At 50.9% G+C, this 27,165-nt stretch overlaps 1 protein-coding gene across 1 annotated transcript; it reads right to left on the bottom strand.

The window, feature by feature from the left end:
• TTLL6 (tubulin tyrosine ligase like 6) lies at window positions 1–25,792 on the bottom strand. The gene is made up of 12 exons (XM_047081720.1): window positions 25,757–25,792; window positions 25,487–25,617; window positions 23,577–23,733; window positions 22,712–22,855; window positions 22,036–22,121; window positions 16,514–16,739; window positions 15,084–15,259; window positions 12,535–12,723; window positions 11,040–11,214; window positions 9,373–9,633; window positions 1,096–1,456; window positions 1–227 (listed from the first exon to the last, which is right to left on the bottom strand). The coding sequence occupies exons 1-12, from the start codon at window positions 25,775–25,777 to the stop codon at window positions 1–3; spliced, it is 2,154 nt and encodes a 717-aa protein (XP_046937676.1). The 5' UTR covers window positions 25,778–25,792.
• Window positions 25,793–27,165: the final 1,373 nt, after the last annotated feature.

Below are 27,165 nucleotides of genomic sequence, written 5' to 3'. Positions count from 1 at the left end.
TCACATCCTCTTGGGCCAGCGATCGGGCAGTGAGTGTACGCTTCCCCCGTGGCTTCGGCCAGGCCTCGGATCCAGTCGGGCTGGGGTGGCGACCACCAGCAGATCCTTCAGAGAAACATTGTAGCTCGGACGATCGTGCAGGAGGACAAGGGAGGACACGTGCAGCCGCCTCTTCCTGCCAGAGCTTTGGCCGCCCCAGCAGCACTCCCAGGGCAGGGAGTGGTTTTCTGGAAAGGCAAAGTCATTGGCATCATCAACGTGTGCGGACTCGGCACACCTCCCACTAGGGTCTCCTGGCCTCAAACCACCTGAGGTTCCTCAATCCGAATCAGCCACTGCTCCTTTCCTCCAAGTAGTTTCTCTTCCTGTTGCCAGACTGAATGCCCCTCACCCAATACCCTGTGACTCGGCTGGATGCAACTCATTTGAATGAGAACTAGGAAATTGAACAGCCTACTTGTCAAAAGCATTCTATTGGGGGGGAGGGGGGAGCGGGGCACCTGGGTGGCTCAGTGGGTTGAGCATCTGGCTTCAGCTCAGGTCATGAGCTCTCTGTTCACGAGTTCGAGCCCCCTCATCGAGCTCGTTGCTGTCAGCCCAGACAGATCCTTGGTCTCCTTCTCTCTCTGCCCCTCCCCCGCTTTCTCTCTCTCTCTCTCTCAAAAATAAATAAGACATTAAAAGGAGAAAAAAAGATCTCAGGGCACTGGGTGGCTCAGTCGGTTAAGCATCAGACTCTTGATTTCAGCTCAGGTCATGATCTCACAGTTCATGGGGGTCTCTCTCTCTCTTCTCTCTCTTCCCCTCCCCCGTTCGCATTCTCCCTCCCTCTCTGTCCCTCTCTCAAAATAAATAAATGAACATTTAAAAGAAAAATTCTTTTTTTTTTTTTTTTTGCCTTTTTTTGTGTTTCTGGTAAGACTAGAGACTCCTTAAGGACATGGCTTATGTCTCCACCATCAGGCTGGGGTCTCCCATCTGCCTGAGGGCAGGGGCTGCATTCCCCCACCCCAGAATGGCCACTCCTCAAAGATGAGGACTGGTTCCCTTGGTGGCTCCACCCCCTAGGCACATGCCATGCGCGCTGGCACTCACGTGACTTGTTACTCAGCACCAGCTTTGGGTTGTCGTGAGCTGGGAACAGGGAGAGCTTCTCCCTCAGGGGAACCTTGGTGAATAGCTCAGACATCAGACTCTGCTTCCTCGCGTCACTCTTCGGCGAAGCCCAGCTCTGGTTCAGATTTCCTAAGAAGCTCTGGGAATTTGTCGGCAGAGAAATTTTCGAGATTTTCCCCTGGAGGAGGTGCTGGGAGATGTGGTGCTGCCTGTATTTCAAGGAGACCGTCTTGGGGCTACTGCACTCAGGGCTGGTTTTCGCGGTCATGCTAGGCAGAGACTCTGGGGAGTCTGAGTCCTGGGTGGTGGAATCTGGGGAGGTTTCCACTGAGGTTAAGGGCTGGAAGAGAAAATAGCCCGAAATGAGACTGTCGAAGCCTAGGGCTCCTTCCTATGCCTTCTGGATTCCAACAAAGTAAGCCAAGCTCATCAGCAGGAAGAAAGATTAGGTCAAATGGTTTCCTCACCAGGAATTGGTTAAACAAACATTAGGGCAGAGGATCGGGGAGGGGGGGTGTCCACAGAACTTTCTTTGTTGTTGTTGTTTTTAATACACGAGAGATTTTAAACACTCGAGATTGCTCATCCGAAAAATAGGTATTCAGGGACACTCAGGCACTGCCGACGAGAAGGTAGACTGGTACGGCCATTTTGGTGAACCATCTAGAAACAGTTAATAAGGTTGCAAATGCACTACGACTCAGCATTTCTTCGGTATACCTACCGAATGAGTTATTAGATAACTCCTTTTCAAAAAAAGTGTATACGCCAATGTTCCCAGCAACATTATTCACAGTAGCCAAAAGGTGTACATAACCCATTTGTCCACCAACAGAGGAAAGAAGAAACAGAATGTGGCACATACATCCAATGGAATACTATTCGGCCTTAAAAAGGAAAGAAATTCTGATATATGTTGCAACATGCATGGACTTTGAAAATGCGATGCTAAGTAAAATAAGTCCAACACAACAGTATAAACGTTGTATGATTCTTCTTCTCTGAGGTACCTAGAGTGGTCATAGAGGCAGTAAAATAGAGAGGAATGAAATAAGGCAGAAGAAACATTTGAAGAACTAGTAGCCATAAACTTCTCGAATCTGGTGAAAGACAGCAATTTACAAGACCAATAAGCTCAAGACTCCTAAGTAGAACGAATACGAAAAAATGGCATCCAGATGGGGGCGCCTGGCTGGCTCAGTCAGAAGAGCACGCGACTCTTGATCTCGAAGTTGTGAGTTCAAGCCCCACACTGGGGGTGGAGATTTCTTTAAAAAAAAAGAAAAAAAAGAAACTCTTCCAAAAGGAAATGATACCCATAGACATCACAAAGAGCTGAAATCTGGAGATAAAGGGAACAGCCAGAGAAAAATGTATATACATTATATACAGCAGACAATATTATGGATACCGTTGACTTCTCATTAAAAAAAGAAAAAGAAGATGGGAAGATAATGGAACTTTGTTTTTTAAGTCTTTCCTCTTAATTCTTTTAAAGATTATGACTGTTTAAAGCAAAATTTAGGGGCGCTTGGCTGGCTCAGTCAGTGGAGCATGGAACTCTTTTTTTTTTTAATTTTTAAACGTTTATTTTTTATTTATTTTTTTTAATGTTTATTTATTTTTGAGACAGAGAGAGAGAAAGCATGAACGGGGAGGGTGGGGTCAGAGAGAGAGGGAGACACAGAATCTGAAACAGGCTCCAGGCTCTGAGCGGTCAGCACAGAGCCCGACGCAGGGCTCGAACTCACGGACCGCGAGATCATGACCTGAGCCGAAGTCGGCTGCTTAACCGACTGAGCCACCCAGGAGCCCCTAAACGTTTATTTTTTAGTGAGAGACACAGAGACACAGAGAATGAGCAGGGAAGGGGTAGAGAGATGGGGAGACACAGAATCCGAAGCTCCAGGTTCTGAGCTGTCAGCTCAGAGCCCGACGCGGGGCTCGAACTCACAAACCATGAGATCATGACCTGAGCCAAAGTCAGACACTTAACCGACTGAGCCACCCAGGTGATCGGAGCATGGAACTCTTAATCTCAGGGTTGAGTTCAAGCCCCACAGTGGGGGTAGGGATTACTTAAAAATAAAGTTTAGGGGCACCTGGGTGGCTCAGTCAGTTAAGCAACTGACTTCGGCTCAGGTCACGATCTCGCGGTTTGTGAGTTTGAGCCCCGCGACGGGCTCTGTGCTGACAGCTCAGAGCCTGGAGACTGCTTCAGATTCTGTGTCTCCCTCTCTCTCTGCCCCTCCACTGCTCACATTGTCTTTCTCTCTCTCTCTCTCTCTCTCAAAAATAAGCAAAAACATTAAAAAAGTAAATAAACATTAAAAAATAATAAAAAATTAATTAAAAAAGTAAAGCTAAAAAAAGCAAAATTTATAACACTGTGTTGTGGGATTTATAATGTACATTAGCACAAAAGAGGGAATAATTTTCCTATATTCAGAATGAAATCCATCACCTCTTAAGTAGATTCTGACAGGCTGGAGATGCATTTTGCAATCCTTAGAACAACCACTAAAAAAATGCAAAAATCATCACTAACTAACTAAATGAATTAAAACTAACAAATATTCAGGGTTTTAATTTTATTTATTTATTTTTTTTGATGTTTCTTTTTGAGAGGGAGAGAGAGCACAAGCTGGGGAGGGGCAGAGTAAGAATGAGACACAGAATCCAAAGCAGCCTCCAGGCTCTGAGCAGTCAGCACAGAGCCTGATGCGGGGCTCGAACTCACGGACTGCAAGATCATGACCTGAGCCGAAGTCAGAGACTCAACCGACTGAGCCACCCAGGCGCCCCATAAATATTCAGTTTTTTAAAGAAAACCTTTATTTGTTTTAAGTTTATTTGTTTTTGAGAGAGAGAGAAAGCATGATGGAGCAGCAGAGAGAGAGGGGGGAGAGAGAGAGAGAGAGAGAGAGAGAGAGAGAGAATCCCAAGCAGGCTCCATGCTGTCAGCACAGAGCTTGACACAGGGCTCCAACTCACAAACCATGAGATCATGACCTGAGCCAAAACCAAGAGTAGGATGTCCAACTGACTGAGTCACCCAGGCAGCCCCCAAAAATTCAATTTTCGACTAGCCCAAAAGAAGGCAGAAAAGGAGGAACACAAGGAAAAAAAGCAAAAACAGAAGAGATGAATAGAAAACAAACAACAAAATTTCAGCTCTAAATTCAATGGTATTAATAGCTGTATTAAATGAAAATGAAGTAAATGCCCTAATTAGAAAGCAGAGGTTATTATACCGGATTAAAAAAAAAAAACGAGATCCGGGGCGCCTGGGTAGCTCAGTCAGTTAAACGTCTGACTTCAGCTCAGGTCATGATCTCATGGTCCATGAGTTCGAGCCCAGCACAGGGCTCTGTACTTACAGCTCAGACCCTGCTTCAGATTCTGTCTCCCTCTCTCTCTCTCTGCCCCTCCCCCACTCACAGTATGTCTCTGTCTCTGAAAAATGAATAAACCTTAAAAAATTAAAAAAAGCAAGATCCACTTATGTCTGCCTGTAAGAGATCCTCTTTAAATATAATGAGAAAAAAAATGTTGAAAATAAAAAGATACACCATGCAAATACTAACCATAATCAGCTGAAGTGGTTATATTAATGTCAAACAAAATAGATCCTTACACAAAGAGTATTATCTGGGATAAGGAGGATTTTATCATTTCATGATTGAAAAAAGGGTCAATATACCAAAAAGACAAAATGATTGCAAACGTGTGCCTAATAAAAGAGCACAGAGCCTGACACGGGGCTCGAATCCACAAATGGGGAAATCATGACCTGAGCCGAAGTCAGATGCTTAACCGACTGAGCCACCCAGCCGCCCCACAGCAAAGTCTTTTCAATAAACAGTGTTAGAGGGGTGCCTGAGTGGTTCAGTTGGTTAAGCTGCGTCTGACTCTTGATTTCGGCTCAGGTCATGATCTCACAGTCATGAGAACAAGTCCCACATCAGGCTGCGCATTAGAGGGTGCTTAAGATTCTCTCTCTCCTTCTTCCTCTGTCCTTCCCCTGCCTCCTCTCTTTCTCTCTCAAAAAAAAAAAAAAAAAAAGTCTTAAAAAAAATTTTTTTTCAACGTTTATTTATTTTTTTGGGGACAGAGAGAGACAGAGCATGAACGGGGGAGGGGCAGAGAGAGAGGGAGACACAGAATTGGAAACAGGCTCCAGGCTCCAAGCCATCAGCCCAGAGCCCGACGCGGGGCTCGAACTCACGGACCGCGAGATCGTGACCTGGCTGAAGTCGGACGCTTAACCGACTGCGCCACCCAGGCGCCCCTAAAAATTTTTTAAAAATAGTGTTCAAAATAGCAACACATATGGGAAAAACAAACCCTGGTTCCCATCACCAAGCATTCCCCAAAATTAATTTGAAATGGATCATGGACCTATACACAAAGCTAAAGCTATAAAGCTTTTAGGAAAAAACTAAGAGAACATCTTTATGACCTGGAAGTACATGAAATTTCTTAAATAGGACACAGAAAGCAATAAGAGAAAAATTGATAAACTTCATCAAAATTAAAATTTTTCACTAATCAAAGGCACTAGTAAGAAAAAGAAGCCATGGGGCCCCTGGGGGGCTCAGTCAGCTAAGTGTCCGACTTCGGCTCAGGTCATGATATCGCAGTTCGTGAGTTTGAGCCCTGCGTCGGGCTCTGTGCTGACAGCTCAGAGCCTGGAGCCTGCTTCGGATTCTGTGTCTCCCTCTCTCTCTGCCCCTCCCCTGCTCGTGCTCTGTCCCTCTCTCTCTCTCTCAAAAATAAAGATTAAGAAAAAAAAACTTAAAAAAAAAAGGAAAGAGAAAGAATAAGCAGGTTTCCAGGATATACAAAGAATTCCTACAAGTCAATAAGAAAAAGATAAAAAATCCTAACTTTTAAAAGAGAGGGAAGCAAAAACTTGACAGACTCTTCACAAAGAAAGATAATACGAATGACCAACATGCACCTGACAAAGTCTCAAAACAGTTAACGACCAGGGAACTGCAAATTAAAACTACAAAGTGAAATCACAAATAGCCAGTAGAGTAGCTGAAATTTAAAAAGCAGATAACCCCAAACGTGGACAGAGGAACAAATGGAACTCTCATTCATTGTCAGTGGAAATGTACAAATGATACAATCACTTTAAATAAAGATTTTGGAGTTTCTTATAAAGTTCGACACAGATCTACCCTTTGACCTAGCAAACTTCTTCTAGGTAGTTACCCAAGGGAAATGAAAACATATGTCCACAAAGACTTGTACAGCAATGTTCATAGAAACTTTAATCACAGTAGCAATAAAAAAATAAAAACTGGGAACAACCCACATGTCCATCAACAGGAGAATGATAAACTGCAGTAGATTTGTACAATAGATTATAATTCAGCAATGAAGAACCAACTATTGATATACCCAACAACATGAATGGATCTCAGATATAATATTCAGCTAAAGAAAACAGACACACTGGGGCGCCTGGGTGGCGCAGTCGGTTAAGCGTCCGACTTCAGCCAGGTCACGATCTCGCGGTCCGGGAGTTCGAGCCCCGCGTCGGGCTCTGGGCTGATGGCTCAGAGCCTGGAGCCTGTTTCCGATTCTGTGTCTCCCTCTCTCTCTGCCCCTCCCCCGTTCATGCTCTCTCTCTCTCTGTCCCAAAAATAAATAAACGTTGAAAAAAAAATGTTTAAAAAAAAAAAAAGAAGACAGACACAAAAGAATATGTACTATTTTATTCCATTAATATAAGATTCTAGAATAGGCAAAATAGTCCAAGGTCAAAAAAGCCAGGGTCAGGATCCCTTGTCCTTGAATGACGGACACAGGGAACGGGGTGGGGGGGGAGGTGAGGGGGACAATTGCCAGGAAAAGGGCAGGAGGGAATTTTCTGGAGATGTCAGAAACTTCTACACTGTGACAGGGATAGAGATTACATAGATGTATTTATTTGTCAGAATCGTACAGTTAAGATTTGAGCATTTCAGGGTGGTTGGCTGGCTCAGTCAGAACAGCATGTGACTCTGGATTCAAGTTCAAGCCTCACATCGGGTGGAGAGATTACTTAAGTACATAAACTTTTCAAAAATTTTTGAGCATTTCAATGCACCCAAATTTAATCTTAAAAAAAGAAAAGAAAAAAAAAAACAGGGCTCAACAAGAAAAAGACTGGGTCATAGAATGAGATAAATAACCCAATCACATTTAAATAAAGTTTAAGTGCATGCATTAAAAAAAAAAAAAAATCTCTACTGGGGCATCTGGGTGGCTCAGTGGGTTAAGCATTGACTTCAGCTCAGGTCATGATCTCGCGGTCCGTGGGTTCGAGCCCTGCGTCGGGCTCTGTGCTGACCGCTCAGAGCCTGGAGCCTGCTTCAGATTCTGTCTCCCTCTCTCTTTGTCCCTCACCTGCTCACACTCTGTCTGTCTCTCTCTCAAAAATAAACATTAAAAAAATCTCTACTTTGCCAGGAAACACACTAACCAAACACGGTGGATAAGCATAGAGATAAAAGGAAAAAAAATAAGTAAATGAAAGACACAAAGGCTTTGAATGAACCAAGGATTTGTACTGAATCAGCCCTCTGCATATGAACTCCAAAAAAGAAAAAAAAAGACAATAAAATGTTGTTGCCTTATTTTTGAAAACCTCTTTAGAGTTAAGCAGTACCGCTTTAAGTCTTAATTAATTAATGAGTCATTAATTAATTAATGAGAAGAGAACAGAGGCAGTCTTAAGAAGTCACACGAATATTGAAATAACAGCTAATGCTTCCGGAGTCCTGTGCAACAGGCACCACTCTAAACCTCTTTTTCCCTTTTTTTTTTTTTAAGTTTATTTATTTTGAGAGAGAGAACATGCACGCAAGAGCACTCGTGCGAGTTGGCGAGGGACAGAAAGAGAGGGAGGGAAAAGAGAGAATCCCAAGCAGGGACCGTGCGGTCAGCTCAGAGCCCGACGTGGGGCTGGATCCCATGAACCACGAGATCGTGACCCGAGCCCAAATCAAGAGCCGGACACTTAACTGACTGAGCCACCCAGGTGCCCCTAAACATTTTCGTCAATTCTTTCATTTAACACTCAAAGTAATCCTCTGTAGTTATTATTATTAAATGACCATTTTTCTCAATGAGTAATCTAAGGCTTGGGGAGATAAGAGTGACTAGACAAAAGTCATATAGGAGACTCTAGGATCCAAGTATCCAAACAGAGGCAGCCAGATCCCAATGCATACTCTTTATTCTTATTTTTTTATTGCAGTAAAATAAACACACACACACAAGATTTACCATCTTAACCTTTAAAAAAATTTTTTTAACATTTTTTTTCTTAACATTTATGTATTTTTGAGACAGAGAGAGACAGAGCATGAACAGGGGAGGGTCAGAGAGAGAGAGGGAGACACAGAATGCGAAACAGGCTCCAGGCTTTGAGCTGTCGGCACAGAGCCTGACGCGGGGTTCGAACTCACGGACCTCGAGATCGTGACCTGAGCCGAAGTCGGACGCTCAACCGGCTGAGCCACCAGGCGCCCCTTTAATGTTTATTTTTGAGAGAGAGACAGAGCATGCACAAGGGAGGGGCGGAGAGAGGGAGACACAGAATCCGAAGCAGGCTCCAGGCTCTGAGCTGTCGGCACAGAGCCCGACGCGGGCCTCGAACTCACAAACCGCAAGATCATGACCTGAGACGAAGTCAGACGCCCAACCGACAGAGCCCCCCAGGCGCCCCTTAAGATTTTACTTTTAAGTGATCTCCCCACCCAACATGGGGCTCGAACTTACAACCCCAAGATCAAGAGTCGCTTGCTCCCCCGACTTAGCCAGCCAGGAGCCCCCCCTAAGCACTTTTCTGGAAAGTTTTTTTTCAGTGTGTGTCTACGTACGGATGAAATAAAATGGACTTCTACTGTGGGCTATGGTTAGAAACTTGAAAAACACTTACACCGCTCTATACTGCACTTGGACCGAGCTGAGGCCCAACAACACTGAAGCTTTTCCAGCAGTTAGAGTACAGTCGTGACCCAGCGTTTGGTGGGCCTGTGATTAACATTTGAAAAGCCCTAGAAGTAAGGGTCCGTTCTCCTAGCAGGTATGCTATTCCACAACTCGGGCTTCCCAGGTGGGGAAATCGAGGCTTGAGCGGCTCACTCAGAGACAGACAGTGAAGACTCAGAGGTAGAGAAGGCACCAGAAAGCAAGACTCCTCCTACCACCGCCCCCTGAGCTCAGCCCTCTGGGGAGGTAGAGGACTCTACTCACCTCAGTGCTGGTGAATATGTTCACTGCGGAGGCGGACTTGACCTCCTTGATTCTGGAGAGGGGGTTACCGAGCTCCAGCCCCGGGCAGCCGAGAAGGCTCGAGTGCCTGAGGTCAGGTGCGGAGGTGTGCCGCCGTGCAGGACCGGCCTCTTTTGTGGGGGCCTCCGGGGCGAGGCTGCTGTCTGTCTCATTTGTCTTTGCATCTCTGACACTCAAGAGCAACTCAGGTGTGCAGGACGCTAACGTCAATGGCTGGAGATTCTGGGAAGGGAGGAAACCAAACACGGCCCGTGGGAACCCAGCTGTGTCCATTTCCAGATGCATCTGCACCCAGGGTAGGTGCCAAGGAGAAGAGAAGGAAAGCAATTGGTCCCAAAGTGTCTCTAATCCGTGGTTCTAGAGGGCTCATGGATAGTTTCATGGCATCTCTGAGCCACTTAAGACTGCAGTTTGTTTTGTTTTAATTTTCTTTTTAACGTTTATTTATTTTTTTTTTCAACGTTTTTTTTTTTTTTTTTGGGGACAGAGAGAGACAGAGCATGAACGGGGGAGGGGCAGAGAGAGAGGGAGACACAGAATCGGAAACAGGCTCCAGGCTCTGAGCCATCAGCCCAGAGCCCGACGCGGGGCTCGAACTCACGGACCGCGAGATCGTGACCTGGCTGAAGTCGGACGCTTAACCGACTGCGCCACCCAGGCGCCCCGTCGTTTATTTATTTTTGAGACAGAGAGAGACAGAGCACGAACGGGGGAGGGTCAGAGAGAGAGGGAGACACAGAATCGGAAACAGGCTCCAGGCTCTGAGCGGTCGGCACAGAGCCCGACGCGGGGCTCGAACTCACGGACCGCGAGATCACGACCTGAGCCGAAGTCGGCCGCTTAACCGACTGAGCCACCCAGGCGCCCCAAAGACTGCAGTTTTAAAACTGTACCTTTATATATTTTCTGGCAAGAGGTTCCATGGCTTTTATCAGATTCTCAAAGGGCCTACGACCCTAACAAAGTTATAAAAAACATAGAAAAAAAGAAAAAAAAAGATCCTGCTCTAACCTTGCCCCTTCAGGCGAGTGTTGGAGAAAAAGGAGATGGTCCAAAAAGCCCGCGTGAGTCCTTCCACAGAGCCAGAAGAGACAGTGTGGCAGGGAGGGGGAATCCAAAGATTCAGACGGTAGGACAACGGGACAGCTGGCCCACAGGCCGGGGCTGGGCCACACACTCTGAGCAGCGGGCAGGCTGGAAGGACCCAGCTGTGGTCAGTCACCCCATGTAATGGGGAGGGTCCTGCGTCCCTAATGCTCTTCTCTGCGCCCCACCCCCACCCCCACCCCAGCTGTGCCCCTGGCCTGCTGGAGGCGAGCATTCCAACCCAAGCTGGAGGTGGGACCTATGAGTACAAGTGGGCCCGGAGCCCGCGGCCTACATGGGGACCGTGCCTGGCCTCCTAGCTGCTTTCACTCCCACTGGAGGGCTGGTGAGCGCCTGAAGGACGCCGGGCTCCTTGTGACTTCCAGGCCCCCCCGCCTCCTGGGGCCCAGCCCTCCGTGCAGCCCCCCATTCCTTCAGTGCGTCAGGGCTCTGGGCAGGGGCCTCCTCAGCAGCCCCCCACGGACCGGCCCCAGCCGAGGAAGGGTGCTGGGCACACGGGCGCCCCTCCCCGCCGGGTTTACTTGTCTGGAGACGGGGGCCGTGGCCTTGTGTTCCTGCTGTGGTTTCTGTGGCCAGCTCCTCGCGCTCTTGCCCCTCGCTCGCTCGCCGGCCGACTCCCCCTGCGTCTCTGCCTTCTTCTCTTTCGTTTGGAAGGATTTTTTCTCCTGTTTGAGTCTCAGCTCCTGGATCAGCTGCCTGTCCGTGAGGAACAGCGAGCGTCAGGGAGGTGAGGGGTGGGCTGCAAATGCGGGCTATTGTCCCCCGAGGCGGGGAGATGAGACTCGGCAAAGAAGGGCAATGCTCCACATGTCCTTCCCCCAGCGTGTCCGGCCTGCATCCATGACGTTGCAGGGCACAGAGCAGGAGGTGGGGGGAGGGGGGGAGGCATTCCTCCCACCAGACCATTCCCAGCCTGGGGAACAGCATGCAGGGAGACAGGCAAAGCAAGTGGCTCTACGAGGCTCCACCCCCTTGTCTCTGTCTCCACTTCCCAGCGGGCCACGCATGGCAGGTGCCGGGAAGAGGGTCGGGGTAGGCGGCCAAACCAAGGGGCCCCCGTGTTGGACCACTACACCTCTCTGGCCAATGACATAGTGGGACTAACTCGGTCACCCGGGTCAGGAGACAGAGATTCCGATTTCTTTTTTGCCATCACCTGCTATGTGACCCCTTCTGGGCTCTGACCTCCTCTTCCATAAAATGAGTGATGGGTAGGGATTAGATGGGACAGGATGAGTCCCTTCCAGCTCTTAGGTTTCCTACCTGTGGGGATTCAGGAGTTCTGAGGGACTGGGGTTTCTGGAGAGGGGTGAGGGTGCCTCTCTCAGGGACGAGTTTCTAGAAACAGCCACATATCCACTTAACGCCCCACACCGGGGTATCTTAGCATTCCTGGTCCTTGTGAGACCAAAGCAAATATATCCCTGGCAACTCCCAGGTTGGGAACTGAAGCTCAAAGACCCTTCTCGTGGGGCGCCTGGGTGGCTAAGTCAGTTAAGCGTCCAACTCTTGATTCCGGCTCAGGTCGTGATCTCATAGTCTGTGGGCTGGAGCCCCTCATGGGGCTCCATGTGTGGACAGCACAGAGCCTGCTTGGGATTCTCTCTCCTTCTCTCTCTGCCCCTCCTCCACTCGCTCTCTTACTCTCTCTCAAAAATAGATAAACTTTATAAAATAAAGGGGGGGGGGCTCCTGGGTGGCTCAGTCGGTTAAGCGTCCGACTTCAGCTCAGGTCATGATCTCACAGTCTGTGGGTTCGAGCCCCACATCGGGCTCTGGGCTGACAGCTCAGAGCCTGGAGCCTGCTTTGGATTCTGTGTCTCCCTCTCTCTCTCTGCCCCTCCCCTGCTCACGCTGTCTCTCTCTCTCTCTCTCAAAAATAAATAAACATTAAACAATTTGAAAAAGTAAATAAATAAAAGACCCTCCTCGCTGTGCCAGGCCAGTCACCCTAAAGGTCAAGTATAATGTCCCCCCCACCCCGACACCCACCCACCTCACCCAGAGCCTTCCTACCGGGCATACACCTCCCGAGCCCTGGAGGCAACAGTATTCTGGAAGAGAGAGTTGTTTCCCTGGAAAAACTTCTCATACTTCTCCGCATTCAGAGTGGGATAAATCAGGCGGAACCCTCCACAGTTTTCCTTCTCGTACTTCTCAGTTTTCTCTAACCACACAGCCTGGAAACCCTTGACCTCCTCGATCCTGTTGGGGAACAGAATGCAAGGCTGCTGTAGATTTTCTAGGAAGGGACGTGCCAAGCTGGATGTCACCTGGGGCCAGGCAGAGGCCTCGCACACAACGGCAGTCAACCCGTATTTGCTAAATAAATGTGCGGGACTGATTCTAGCCCTCTCGGGACAGCCGTTGTCATGAGGCACTAAACGCTGGTTAGGACAGTCTTTCCGGCTGCTCACCAAGGTCTCTCGTCATACAAGATCCCAGTTTCCCCTTGGCTCAGCTCGGAGGAGGCGGACTGTGGCCACCTCCCCCTTTGCAGCCCTGATTTCCCTCCTCTGGAGAGGTTGCTAAATGTGAGGGCTTCTTTGGCTGAGCTTTTATGAGCTGCGATGATCTCATTCTCCTTCACAGCCCCTCGGGGAGCTGGAGGTCAGAGAGGGAGGAATGATGAGTCCCTTTTACAGCAGGGAAACCGAGAGCACGGAGCTTATCCGGGGGCCAAGCCATGACCAAGAGGATGATTCAGGGGAGAGCCCCGGCTCCTCCCTAACGGAGGCTGCCTCCTCCTGGAGAAGTTGAGACAGAGCCGGCTCAGTGGAAGGCAGCCCGGAGGAGTCCCAAGCGGCACGCTCCCTGGGTTCTTGGCTCCAGACCTGTCACTTCCCGGCGGGGCGACCTCGTGCAAGTCAGTTCCCCTCCCAGACGCTTGGTCTCCTTAGCTCCAACGACAGGACCATATAACACCCCCCGCTACCCACCTGTCTTCACAGGGAAGACGGGGCACCCGCAAAAGTGCCCTGAGAAACACAGTGCTGTCACAAAGTAGATGCTATTGCCTCCGCGTCAGAAGCCCCACCCCGCCCCCCCACCAAGGGTTGGTTCTGCTCATGGGAGGAGAGGGGCTTCAGGGGGATCTGAAAAGCCACAAAGGCATTTCTTCCACCAAGTTCAGGCTCTTCAGACACGAGAATCACTCCGCAGAATGAAGGCCCCTGTTTAAAGGCAGATGCTGCCACTCGGGGAGCAGGGGGCGCTCGCTCCTGCCAACAGGTAACATGGGGTAGGACAGACCAATGGGTCTTTCAGCAAAAATGAAGGAATGGTTTTAATTTGGGGATTGGTGATCCCTGAATCTTCATCTTATATTTAATGAACTCATACCCGGGATATAGTTCTGTCTATAACTAAATCTCCTATTTTTAAAAAATGTTAACATTTATTTATTTTTGAGAGACAGAGACAGAGCGTGAGCGGGGGAGAAGCAGAGAGACAGAGGGAGACACAGAATCCGAAGCAGGCTCCAGGCTCCGAGCTGTCAGCACAGGGCCGGACACGGGACTCGAACTCACGAACTGTGAGATCATGACCTGAGCCGAAGTCGGGAGCCTAACCGACTGAGCCACCAGGTGCCCCAATCTCCTATTTTTAAGTACAAAAAAAAAAAAATGCTCATGGTAAAACTGTTCAAAAGGCCCCTTTCTGCACATATAAGCTAATTTTCCAAATAGGATTATCATTTGTTAGAATTGACTTCCCTCCCCACCAACTCGGGACAAGATTCTTTTTTTAAATGCAATTACTTGCTTTAATTGAGGTATCATTGACATATACCACCCTGTTAGTTTCTCGGGTGTACAATTCGATATTGTTATATATCATGAAACGATCCCCACGATAAGTCTACTTAACATTTATCACCATACAGTTAACAAAAATGTTTTTCTTGTGATGAGAACATTTAAGATCTACTCTCTTAGCAACTTTCTTTATTTTTTTAACTTAAAAAAATGTTATTTATTTTTGAGAGACAGAGCATGAGCAGGGGAGGGGCAGAGAGAGAGAGAGAGAGAGAGAGAGAGAGAGGGAAACACAGAATCGGAAGCAGGCTCCAGGCTCTGAGCTGTCAGCACAGAGCCCGACGTGGGGCTTGAACTCACGAACCTGAGATCACGACCGGAGCCGAAGTCGGATGCTTAACCGACTGACCCACCCAGGCGCTTCTCTTTGCAATTTTCAAACATGCAATACAGTCTTACTAATTATAGTCGCCATGCCCTACATCATATCCTCATGACTTATTTATTTGATAAGTGGAAGTTTGTAGCTTTTAACCCCCTTCACTCATTTTGCCTGCCCCCAGCAGGCAAGACTCCTCACAGTCTCTAACACACCCTATCGTGCCAGGCACTGTGATGAACCTTTATCTCATTTAATTCCACTTAGGTATCACTGGCTCCATTTCACAGAAAGAACACTGAGGCTCAGAGAAGTGACATGAAGGCCACATAACCAGTAGGCTGTCGAGGACCAGGCCAGGCCAGTGTTACTGGGAGCAGGGAAGTCACAGAGAGTGGGGTCTCCAGGGTCTCGGGGCACCTCTGTACCTGGTCTGCCGAGAACGACATTTTTGCAGGAACCGCCCCCGTTGTCTCTCCTCCTCCAAGACTTTCTTTTTGTCACAGCTTCCCAGGTTGATCAGGACCAAAGTGTCATATAGCAGACTGTCTTTCACCTCTTTATCCAGCCAGGAGTCGGTGGAGAAGCTCGGAGAGTGGTTGACCTGTGAAGGCACCGGGGGGAGGGGGAGGGCTGGGCTGTCCAGAGCGGAGGCAGGGAGTGAGGCCAAAATGCCACCTCCAGGGAGCAGCCTCAGCCCAGCGTGGGGCCCTGGCTACCAGGTGAGGGGGGGAGAGACAGGGAGAGGGAGTCCGCACTGCAGCCAGAGTGAGAAAAGGAGGAAGGAGAATATCCTCTGGTTTAACCAGCGTATATTTCAGCCCTTTCCTCTTTTTTTTTTTTTCTTTCATGATTTTTTTAGAAGTTTATTTATTCTGAGGGGGGCGGGGAGGGACAGAGAGAGGAGAGAGAATCCCAAGCAGGCTCCTCACTGACTGTGCCTAGCCTGGTGCAGGGCTCCATCCCCCGAACCCCGACCACAAGATCGCAACCTGAGCAGAAGTCTGACGCTGAGCTGACTGAGCCACCCAGGCGCCCGTCCCATCAGGCCTTTCCTCTCGAGAAGCATCAGGGGTGCCCCGTCTTTGGTCTCCCCTCCCCCTGGCGTGCGTGCTCTCTCAGGTACATGCCATCCCATAGGACAGATGGAAGGGTCTGGCTGGGAGACCAGCCAGAGGGTCTGGCTGACCCAGACCCAGTCCAAAGGGTCAGGCTGGGAGGTGGGGAAGAAACCAGAGCGATGCATTCGGGACCCTGAGCAGGACTGAGGGGGAGACCGGTGGAGGTGGGAGAGAACTCATTCCTGCTCGCGGAAAAGTCCGTCCTGTTTAGACGCCCTGCGTAACGTGCTGCGGGGCACCCTGCCATGGGTCTGGGGGAGACAGGAAACTCGTTGAGCGGCTCTCCACCCACTCCCGCGGCCACAGACACCAGCCCACTCTCTGTTGGTGCTTGGAACCGAGTGGCCCAAGCCCCGGACAGCCAGGCCCGGCAGCTCCTGTCTGATCTCGAATATCATCACCCAGTTCTGATGAACCACACCCCCTCTCTGGGAGATGATTCTATTACAAAAGACAAAGCTGTCTTTGGAGGCTTCCTGCGCCTGAGATCAACGGTTTCCCCACCCCCGCTCTGGGTGGACTTCAAGAAGGCACAAGGAATTCGCTAATCCCTGGCCGTCTACCCCCTCTGGTGGCCACTTCTCAGCCCCGGGCAGCAAGCCCCGGGCAGATGAACTGGCTTGGCCGGGAGGTTGATAGCGAGGATCTGGCTGAGCCGGGGGATGAAGGCATGAGCCTGACCCCCGCCGACCCCAGTAAGAGCGGCCAGTGTTCGCCCCTCGCCCCAACCCCTCTACCTCCAGCAGCCAGGGCTTGAGCTTGTGGTCCAGCAAAATGTCAAAGCCCAGGATTTCAAAGCAGGCGCTGTTGAGTGTGTGGTTGGGGAAGCAGGTGTGGTAGTTATGCTTGATGATGGGGTGGGCGGAGATGATCGTCTTGATGATGACGTCCTCGATATCTCTCCAGACCTGCTCCGTGTTGTAGCCGTGGCTCTCCATGTACACGCTGAAGGTGGAGAGCTTCCTGGAAGGAAACCACAGGCCGTGAGGCAAAAGCGGCCCCCCTCTGGTCAGCTAAGGCCATCTCATGCCGGCACCGAGAAACTTCTGGAGAGGTCCCGGGAGTTAACGGGGATGGACGCCCGGGGTGCAGGGCGACAACAGGGCTGTGTCAGCTCAGAAGGGGCCTGCAGGAGATATAGGGCCACAGTCCTCAAGCCTCTGTGGCCCTGAAGTGGGTGCAGGTAAAATGACACATAAGACCTGGCTTGGGCACTTTCACTGTGACCCAGAAAACACCCGTGAGGCCAGGGCAGGGACAAGGTATTCTGGGTGAAAAGCTTAATGGGTGCAAAAAAAAAAAAAAAAAAAAAAGAAACCACCCAACATCCTACATTGTGGTTTGGCTTTGATGGCAAATGGTTTCTCAGCCTTTGGTGTTCATTAGAAACACGTAGGGAGCCTTCTAAGAACACCAATACTTGGGTCCCACGCCAGCCATCCGAGGGGCTTCTGGGGACACTAGATTCACAGAAACTTTGCTTTAGGACTATCCACAGGGAAAAGGAAGCCCCAGGGCACCGCCACAGAGAGGGTTACCAACTGTCCCAGGCAAACTAGGACAGTCCTGATTTTAGAACTGAGAGTCTCACATCCCAGAAAACCCCTCAGTCACCCGCTGGTCACCCTATTACACAGATCAGAGGACGTCTACCCTGTGTGGAGAGGTTCGTGAGGAAACGTCTGAAGGGGTGCTCTGGTCAGCTCTGAGCTGGGCAGTCCAGAGAAAGGGCACAGGTGACAGGTCTAAGAGGCGGCGGTGGGGACACACAGCCACCCGCTCACATGCACACGCATGCGCACACGGAGCTGAAGTGGGAATGTGTGAGGGAGAGACACAGGGGCGGGAAGAGCAGAGGGGAAGACAAGACAAGAGACAGGGGCTCACAAGGCAGTGCAAAGAGCTCACGGGACCCCAGCCAATGGGGCCAAAAAGGAGGAAGCGGGGGCAGTCAGTCAACGCACATTTGCCGAGGGTCTGCTGAACATGCGAAACTCACGATCCCGCGGCCATGGGAAGCTAAGGACCATCTGGGGAGTCAACCCACATATGAAAACGACCAACCAAGGATGCATTCATGTAAAGACAGATTAGCAAAGGCCACTGAACACAGAAGCCCACCTCCCCCCCGCCCCCGCCATTGTCAGGGTATAAAGTGTTGCCCATAAATGAATTTTCCAGATCTCTTGAAGCCAATCCATTCAAGTGCAAAAAAAAAAAAAAATGTATTTAATTTGCCTAATTGGGAAATAAATCTTCCCAAAATAGATTATACACTTCTTATAACAGACATTGCAAATCATGGCGTAACCTCTTCTTGATGACTCAGGCACATCACAATGAATATCCATTATCGTGTAATTTCATAATGCCCAGTGGTTAGCCAATTCAATTTAACACACCAGCTATGTGCCAGGCACCTCGAAAGATGAACAGGGCCTGGTCTCTGCGCCCCCCCCCGCCCCCGAGCTTGCCAGGTTTCCCATTGTTCTGTCTTCCCCTCCACTGTTCCTGCTGAGTGTGCACCTGGTGGGGGACTTACCGGGGGTGCAGTTGGCCTCAAGCTGGGGACAGGGGAATTGGGGCTGGGTAAGGCAGTCAGCGTCAGAAGCAGATCACTTCAGAAGGCGGGGAAGAGGAAGAAGAGCGAAGGACAAAGGAGGGACAGAAGGAAAGAAGGACTCTGCCTGGCAACACGGGAGGCACCCAGAAGGCCAGGGCATCGCTCTAACCCTCAGGGAACTTAAGTACAAGCAAGGACACAAGACAGACATGTGCACCAAACCCAGAGTAGTGACGGGCTATGGCTGACGTTGACCAGAGGGTGGTGGGGGTCCAGAAACGGGAAGGTGGGTGGCTTGACTCAGATCCCATAGCACTGACAGTTGTGGGGCCTCCTCAGAGATGGAACCCAATCCTCTCATCTGATTAAATGAGGAAACAGAGGCCCATAGAGACGACTGGTTTCACAGTGGTTAGTTATATGGCTGCACCAGAACCTAGAACCAGATCGGAGAAGGCAGTATGGAAGCTTAGCGAGCCCGAAGGGCCTTCGAGGATGTTCCCCCATGGTTTTGGTTGGAGCTGAGCAAAGATGGAGAAGTGGGAACGAGCAAGGCCTATATACAGAATATGAGCCAAAGAGCGTCCTGGTAGAACCCCATGGAGCGAATAGCACAGACCATGGCCTAGGGGTTCAGGGTAGACACGGGAGTTTTACTCTGGCTCTACCATTTTCCAGTAATGAGTAGAGAAGTCCCCACCCCCGCCACCCCGTTATCCACAGGGGATACATTCCCAGACCCCCAGGGGATGCCTGAACCCGTGGAGAGCACCAGACCCTGCAGGTACTATGTTCTCCCCTCTGCAGACACATCCGTGATGAGGCTTAATTTCTAACTTAGGCACAGTGAGAGATGAACAACAACAAGGAAAAACAGAACGATGATAACAATATACCATAATAAAAGTTGTGTGACTGTGGTCTCTCCTGCACGCTCTCGAAACACCTTCCTGCGCTCACCCGGCTTACGAAGCTGATGTGAGATACGATGCCTACCCCGATGAGACTAATGAGGTGAGTGACGCGGACGTTGTGACGCAACATTAGGCTGACCATCCTCCATCGGGAGGATCATCTGCTCCCGGGGCCACAGTTAACCGCGGGTAACTGAAACCGCGGAAAGGGAAACCACAGATAAGGGGGAGTACTGTATACAGAATACAGAATAACAGCACCCACCTGCGTGGGGGTTATTGTTTTTGAAGCTTATTCACATACGTCATCTCAATAGGTCCTTGACGGCATATCTGAGGCTGGCCAGCCAGTATTCGTAGTTTCTATGTCGTTTTATTTTTTAATTTTTTTTTTAACGTTTATTTATTTTTGAGACAGAGAGAGAGAGAGCATGAACAGGGGAGGGTCAGAGAAAGAGGGAGACACAGAATCTGAAACAGGCTCCAGGCTCTGAGCTGTCAGCACAGAGCCCGACGCGGGGCTCAAACCCACGGACTGCGAGATCATGACCTGAGCTGAAGTCAGCCACTTAACCGACTGAGCCACCCAGGCACCCCTATTTTTTATTTTTTTTTAACGTGTATTTATTTTCGAGACAGAGACAGAGTGCGAGCTGGGGAGGGGCAGAGAGAGAGAGGGGGAGACACAGAATCGGAAGCAGGCTCCAGGCTCTGAGCCGTCTGCCCAGAGCCTGATGTGGGGCTCGAACCCGTGAACGTGGAGATCATGCCCTGAGCCGAAGTCGGACGCTCAATCGACTGAGCCACCCAGGCGCCCTGATTACTAAATTATCTTAGAGATGAGAAAATGGAGGTACAGAGAAGTTAAAGTCTGGATTTAGGGTGAAGAGCCAGGGGGCTGAGCAGCCCTTGGGTCTGAGGTCTGGGTCTGGTGGAAAGGAAGGGACACAGGGACCTCTGAAGGAGGAATCTTCGGGATTCAAGGACACCAAGCTCCCTAATCCTGCAGGTCAGGAGGGAGAGATGGGGAAACTGGGCAGGAGAACCATTCTGGAATGCTGGGGTGGGAGCGAGGGGTGAGGAAATGCTGAGTCGTAGGCAACAGGACATGTCCAGGTGCACTGGGGAGGGATGAGCCCGGAACTCAGGGAGAGAGGGCAGAGGGGAGGGCGGGGGAGCGGAGCAGAGGGGCGAGGCCTGGCCTGGGGGGAAAGAGAGTTGAGGAAACAGAGGAGGAAGGAGGAAGGGGGGTGCAAGGTGGCAGAACCATACCACACATTCTCCCCTTAGTCCCGGCACCCCCTGCCACCCCTCCGTCATGGCCCGAGGGTGCAAAGCCTATTGCCTTCTCATAAGAGGAGGGAAATGAGGGCCCTTAGGGAAAGTCACAATGACCCTGAGCACTGTCCCACAGGTCATTTGAGTCTCATGGGGGTGACTGTGGGAGGTGCGCAGGGCATCTCACTGCCCACATCTTACACGCCACGAAGCCGAGGCTCAAAGATCACTGCCCACGCTGACCGAGCTGGCGAGACTCAGAGCCAGGACTGAAAGCCAGGCCTCACTGAGCACCGTCACTCAACCTGCAAGGGCGCCCAAGGCTGAGCTGGCGTCCACGGTCAAGGTGGGGAGCGGGGGAGGGGGGGGGCGCCCTCGGAAACAGGGGAGGCCTCCCCTTCGAGCAGGCTTCAGCTAGTGATTTTCCGTTTGCTTTTTGGAACTCTGCCACCAAGGGAGTTGTGAAATCTCACGTGCCTCCCTGAGGCTCCAAAGCCAAACAGATTGCGTGTTTATCAGCCCTCGGAAGCCTCAGGCAGGGGGGCAGAGCACGCGCCTTGGAATCTGGCAGACCTACCTTCTCATCCTGTTCTAGCACTGACAGTTGTGGGGCCTTGGGCAGCTTAACCTCTCAGAGACCTCAGTTTCCTTGTCTGTAAAATGGACATAGTACCTAACTCATAGTTCACCTACAAAGGGCAGATTATAACGCCTCTATCGTAGTGCTCTGAAGATGCGTGGTGGGAAAACTGTAAACAAAGCCCCCCCCCCCCCCCCGCTGCCCGGCACGGCCCCCACCACACAGGAGGCACCACTCTCCCTTCCCCTTGTGCCTGGCAGGCTCCCTTCCTTCAGCTCCCCCTTTCTCCTAAAACTCCAATGAGACAGGATAAGCCGATCACATGAATGTAGTAACTGGGAAGATACTCAGGCATTCCTCTCATTTCCCCGCTCCTGGGAGGTGGGGCGGAGGCGGGGGGGGGGGGGGGGTGGTGTTCTCAAAGCCGGCCAGCCACAGTCATGTCAACACATGCCACGCACATCGTGACTTATCATTTGAGAATCTCTGTTGGAATAACACCCCAGGAAACCACAGGCCCAAGGAACATCTGCCTGACCTGTCCTTCTAGCGTGGCAGACCAGCGATCGATAAATATCTATTGGTTTGGAAATCTCAGAAGGGCCCAACGTACCAGGCGTATGTTTTGGCGTGCACGCGTGCGTACGTGTGTGTGTGTGTGTGTGTGTGTGTGTGTGTGTATCCTGCTGGGGAAACAGTACGCGTTTCTCTCTCCTGCTCCCAACCTCCTAGGGTTTACGAGGTAGCCTGCTTTTAATGATTAACAGCCAGAGGGCAGAGACTACGGAGGCCAAGAAATAGTTTCTGAGGCCATGTGACCCAAGATGGAACCACCAAGGGGGACTGACGGGGTTTGGGTAGAATCGCAGACCGTGGCTCCGAGCCTGGTGGGGCAAGACGAGAGAAGTGAAGGGGCTTCCTTACCTCTTGCTCCCAGCCTGAGCATCTCGAACGAAATTGGAGCTGTGCTTATTGATGGAATAATTAGTCAGGTGCATGCAGATGTCATCCTGGGGAGAGAGAGAGAGAGAGACACGCAACTCTGTGGGGTCTCCCACTTCCTCTCCTTGCCCTCCCGGGGCCCCTAGGTCTTAAAGAAGAGACAGGGGAGGCCTTGGGCTTGCTTCAAGTGGCAAAACAGAGGAAGTCAAGTGGTATCCCGCAGCCTAGGGCAGAAGAGAGTCCAACCCCTCCCGCGTTTGGGTGGTTCACTGCCTGAGGGACATTTCAGGAGTCCTGGGGTGGGGGGGGGGGTCTGAAGGGGTGGGCGGAGGCTCTCCCGCAGATCTGGAGCGCTAGCTTTGAAGCAGGGCAGCTCTGGCCACGGGTCCCAGCCTCCTCTCTTCCTCGTTCCGTGACCTCCGCCAAGTCCCTTACACCCTGAGTTTTCATTTCCGAGTTTGTGAAATGGAGAGATGATAATCCCTATTTCCGAGGGCTCCTAACAGGGCCAAGTGAAGGGACGGATGCAACCCGGCACGTAGTAAGTGTTCAACAAATGACAGCCCGTAGCCACAGCGTCTTGAGGACGTGGGTTTAACTGGGGGCTTTTCGTCCCCCTAAGGAGGAGCGGGGGAGGAGGCACGTCCCCTGAGCTCACCAGGTTGTCTGCGCAGGGGTGGGAGTAGGAGGTGGTGGCGAAGCGCGCTAGCCCTTCGTTGTATGCAAAAATCCGGAGGGGGTCACAGGACGTCATCAGCACGTAAATCCGCAGGTCAAACTTGAACCCATCAATGATAAAGGGCTGTGAGGAGGGAACAGGAGTCACACAGGCTTCAGAGGAGAGATGCAGACTTGAAGATCATCACTAGGCACTACGGAGTGCAGGCTTGGCCCGAGTTGGGGAGGAGGAACGGGGGAGGGGGGGACTCGCCCTGTGGAAGTCACTAAACCACGCTGTGCCTCCGTTTTCTACAGCACAACTCACCACCTCCCGGAGATCTCCAGGCAACCAAACAAAGTGCCATTATAAAGTCCTGTGATGAGGGACATGCTGTCACCAAATGTCACTTGTGCAAGAGTGCTTCCTGCAGGGCTGGCCGGGCCTTCCCAATCCGCGCCCGCTCCCAGAGGGCTCCCTCCCTGCGGTGGGCTATACCACTGTGACCTCTGACCTCCAGCCATGGAGTAAAGCCGGTCACCATGATCCCTCCAGGACGATTCCCCTCTCCCAAATGAAGCGGGGGACCCACAGACCAAAGGTGCCCTCCAGCTGCCATCGGTTGGAGGACAAGGGCCAGCCTAGTAAGGCTAGACCAGCTACAGGGGCACGAGGGTGAGAGACGCTTGCCCAGGCACACATCACATCCCTGGTCCGAAGGCCTGCTCTGACAACTTCCAGGGCAGAAGACACGACTCGGCTTGGCCCCCATCGCCAGCCCCCGTCCCCTCATTTCCCACAGTCCAGTGAAGCTAGAGCATGAGGTTGCTGTAGCAAGAAATAAATAATCCCAAGGAAGAAGTACCTTTGAAATATAGAGTTGACAGATCATATCCTCGCCTGGCTTGATATCTTTCACCGTCCGGGTGATGAATATACCTCTCCCTTGGCAGCCGGAATCCGGCTTACAAATGTACGTCTTATTTTTTCTTGACCTGCTGTAGTTCTGCAAATCTCCCCAGCTACCAGAGCGGCAGAAAGGGAATGAAATACGCCTTTAGAGGGGGAGCAGTGCAAAGAAAGCCTAGCCCTTTATTAACAAAAAAAACATCAAAAGCCAAACCAAAACAGAAACACTAAAGCTCTCTAACGTGAAAAAGCCCTCCAGCTAACAGACGCACGCTACGAGATCTGGCAATAGGAGAGACGGCCGTGCACACGCGCACACGGTGGAGGGAGGGTGGGCTTTGGGGGGAACTTGGGCCGGGATTTAAACCCAGGCGACACCGCTCACAGCTGTGTAACCCTTCGCAAGGACTTGACCTCTTTAAGCCTTACTCCCATCACCTACACCGTGGGGTAACGACACCTGGCTTGTACGGTGGTTGGTCACATGACAGGAGGCATGCAAGGCGTTAACACAGACTGCATGCCCCACGGAGGGAGCTGGGACCCGAGTGTTTTGGCCTTGCGGGTCTGCAGACAGGAGATGTGGCGTTCTGCATCTGGCTCAAGCCCTGACAAGTGTTGTGACCTCGGATCAATCCGTCTCCTTCCCTACTCTAGGTCCCAGCTCTTCCCGGATAACACCTCTCCTCCAGCCACAGCATCAAGGTGCAAACAGTATTCTCCGCTCTGAAGAAAGCGTATCCGGAAGAAAGAAGCCAATGTGATGCATTACAGATCTCAGTCCTGCTACACTTACTTTGCATTTTAACTCATTTGCATTGTGACCACTAGAGAAGTCACTTGACTCCCAAGTTCCTTAGGGGCCATGAATTCTGGATGTGCCCGGTGGCTTAAAGGCAAACATGTTTCCTTCTGAGTTCTAAGTCCCGAAAGTTGTTCCAGACAAGCTGAGGAAGTCTGGGAATCTTGGAGCTCCTGGTTTGGAAAGGCACTGGGAGGGTGCCGGGGTGGCTCAGTGGGTTAAGCGTCCGACTTCAGTTTAGGTCATGATCTCACGGTTCGTGAGTTCGAGCCCTGCATTCAGGCTCTCCGTTCTCGGTGCCGAGCCCACTTGGGATCTCTGTCTCCCTCTCTCTCTCTGCCTCTCCCCTGCTCATGCTCTCTCTCTCTCTCAAAAGTAAATAAACATTAAAAAAAAAAAAAAAGGAAAAGCACTGGGTGCAGAGGACAGAGTAGGATTCTTGCTGTGTGAATATAATTCCAATGGCAACGCTTCCCTGCCCCCTCCACCTCATCCCAAAGACCAGATGGTACCCAGGTCACATTTATGTCATCTTACATTTCTTCTGTCCCTTGGTGGTGTGGTCCAGAGCAATTTGTGCACGGAGAATGGATGCCCAATTTCAAGATGGAGAAAGTGAGGTGGGGGATGGGGAAAGGCTGCCTGCCATCCATAGTCCTGCCGTGCGACAGAGGTCAGGCGTCCCTCCCTGCTCCCAACCTGGGCACTAACCATTATCTCACTCCCTCCAGAAGTGTTCATGGTCCTTCAAAATCCAGAAACCGCACACTTAAGAGGTTGGAACAAGTTCAAAATCAACAGCGTTCAGGGTCAGAACCCATTCTCATCCCAACTACAGGCACAAGCTCCAAGGCACCCAGCCCCGAGATGTCATCTAATTTTTTATAGCAGAGCTTTGTGTTTTCTCAGCCTTGGACACACCCTTTATCCCTTCTCTTCCTGAAGAGGAGAGCGATAGATGGGGGATCCTTTGGGAAGGGAAAGTGGCACCAGGGAATCAAGAGCAAGACGGAAATGTAAATTGGGGGTGGAGGGTAGAGAAGGGTGCACAGGTGGGCACTTACTCAGCAGGAAGACACCAGGTCCTAGGGAAGAAGAGGAAATCCTTAGGGAACATCTTTAACATGCGGCTCATATTTCTGGCCAGCAAGTCCTTTCGGCAGATTTCACTCATCCCAGGGAAGTGATTTATTTTCTGTGAAGGAAGCCAGAGTTCATGAATAAGGGGGGCCACGGGAGAACCCATGAGATCCCCTTGGTGGACGGTCCTAAAAGTGGGAGCCCGCTGGATAGATGTCACACTTATACTGAGGACCAGCTCTGCCCCCAGATACCTGGTAACTTTTCATTTCCATCACCCTCTCCAGCGACACTGAGTAGTCTGTCCAGTAGAGAGTCCAGTCATTGGTTTCCCCTCCCTCTCGAAGGCCATACCGCTGGGCAGCCCTACGCACTGCCATGGAGTTGGAGAAAGAAAGGCCTGTTAGCCCCGGAAGTGGGGAAGGAGCATGGGGTGGGGAGGCTATGTTTCTAGGTGGTCTCAGACCATGTCAGACCATGTGCTGAAGAGAGACACCTCAGCTCGTTGGAACTGGAAGCCATCTTGCCTGGTCTGGACATACCTTTGCCAAGAAAGAAACAGGGAGATCTACTGAGGAATACAGCCTATACCCGGTGAACCCCACAGAAGGTTATCTGGGAAGAATGTTTTACCTGCCCTGGCTTTCCCTTGCCAGGAAGTAGGCTTCTGGCCTTCCTCCAAACACTAAGCACTCTGTGTTCAGGGAATGTAAACTAATCCTTAACATTAGCCAGAGTCAAGCTTAAGTAGGAAGCTAACAGAAAAAAAAGTATACAGTGCATTTCAAAACCACATATAGGCTGGGGCCCCTGCGCGGTTCCGTCGGTTGAGCGTCCGACTTCAGCCAAGGTCATGATCTCGTGGCTCGTGAGCTCGAACCCCACATCGGGCTCTCTGCCGTCAGCTTGGAGCCCGCTTCGGATCCTCTGTCCGCCTCTCTCTCTGCCCCTCCCCTGCGGGTGCACGCTCTCCCAAAAATAAATAAAACATTAAAAAAAAAACCACACTTATATGCTATCACATCCTTCTTTCTCTGTCCCTGTTAGCATTTGGAACTGGGAGCTCACTCCAATGCAAACACAAAAAAAAAGGCCTGGAAAGGAAGAAGTGCCTACAAGTGACCAGGAAAGACAGGACCAGGCTGAAACTTATTCAAACTCGGAATTATATAATGACAAAAACACTTCTCTATAGTCCAATGTGGGTCTGTAGGCTGCCAGTCTCTAACTTCTGCTCTAACAAGGACCAACCCCTGCCTTTTCTACAGATTCCCAAAGAACCCTACATCAGAACTACAGAGAACTGAAGTATGGCACCACCATGGTCAAAACCCACGTTTTCTTGGAGTGAGATTCCCTTCCTCGAATAGTTAATTGAGCTGGGTGAAGGAAACGTGAGGATTTGGAGACACCCCCTTTTCAGCCCCAAGAAGACACAAGTGACCCTTCCCAACTCTTTGGGGGCAATCCACTGGGTCCTCATTGTGGATCCCTCGAATGCAGGCGCTCACCGCTCTCGTATCGGCAGGTGGAGAGATTGATCACCAATCATCTGGAAAAGAGAAGAAGGAAAGCAGCAAGACAGAGACAGACACACTTGCCAGGACACGTAGCCGCACCCAGAAGCATCCCACCCCAGGCGGGTCCAAGCCTACTCAGTCGC

This window comes from Lynx rufus, unplaced genomic scaffold, assembly GCF_022079265.1.
Source record: "Lynx rufus isolate CCGP_SWC_20201006 ecotype Redwood Valley unplaced genomic scaffold, mLynRuf1.p SCAF_18, whole genome shotgun sequence".
Lineage (NCBI taxonomy): Eukaryota > Metazoa > Chordata > Mammalia > Carnivora > Felidae > Lynx > Lynx rufus.
This window is presented reverse-complemented; position numbering and strand designations above follow the sequence as displayed.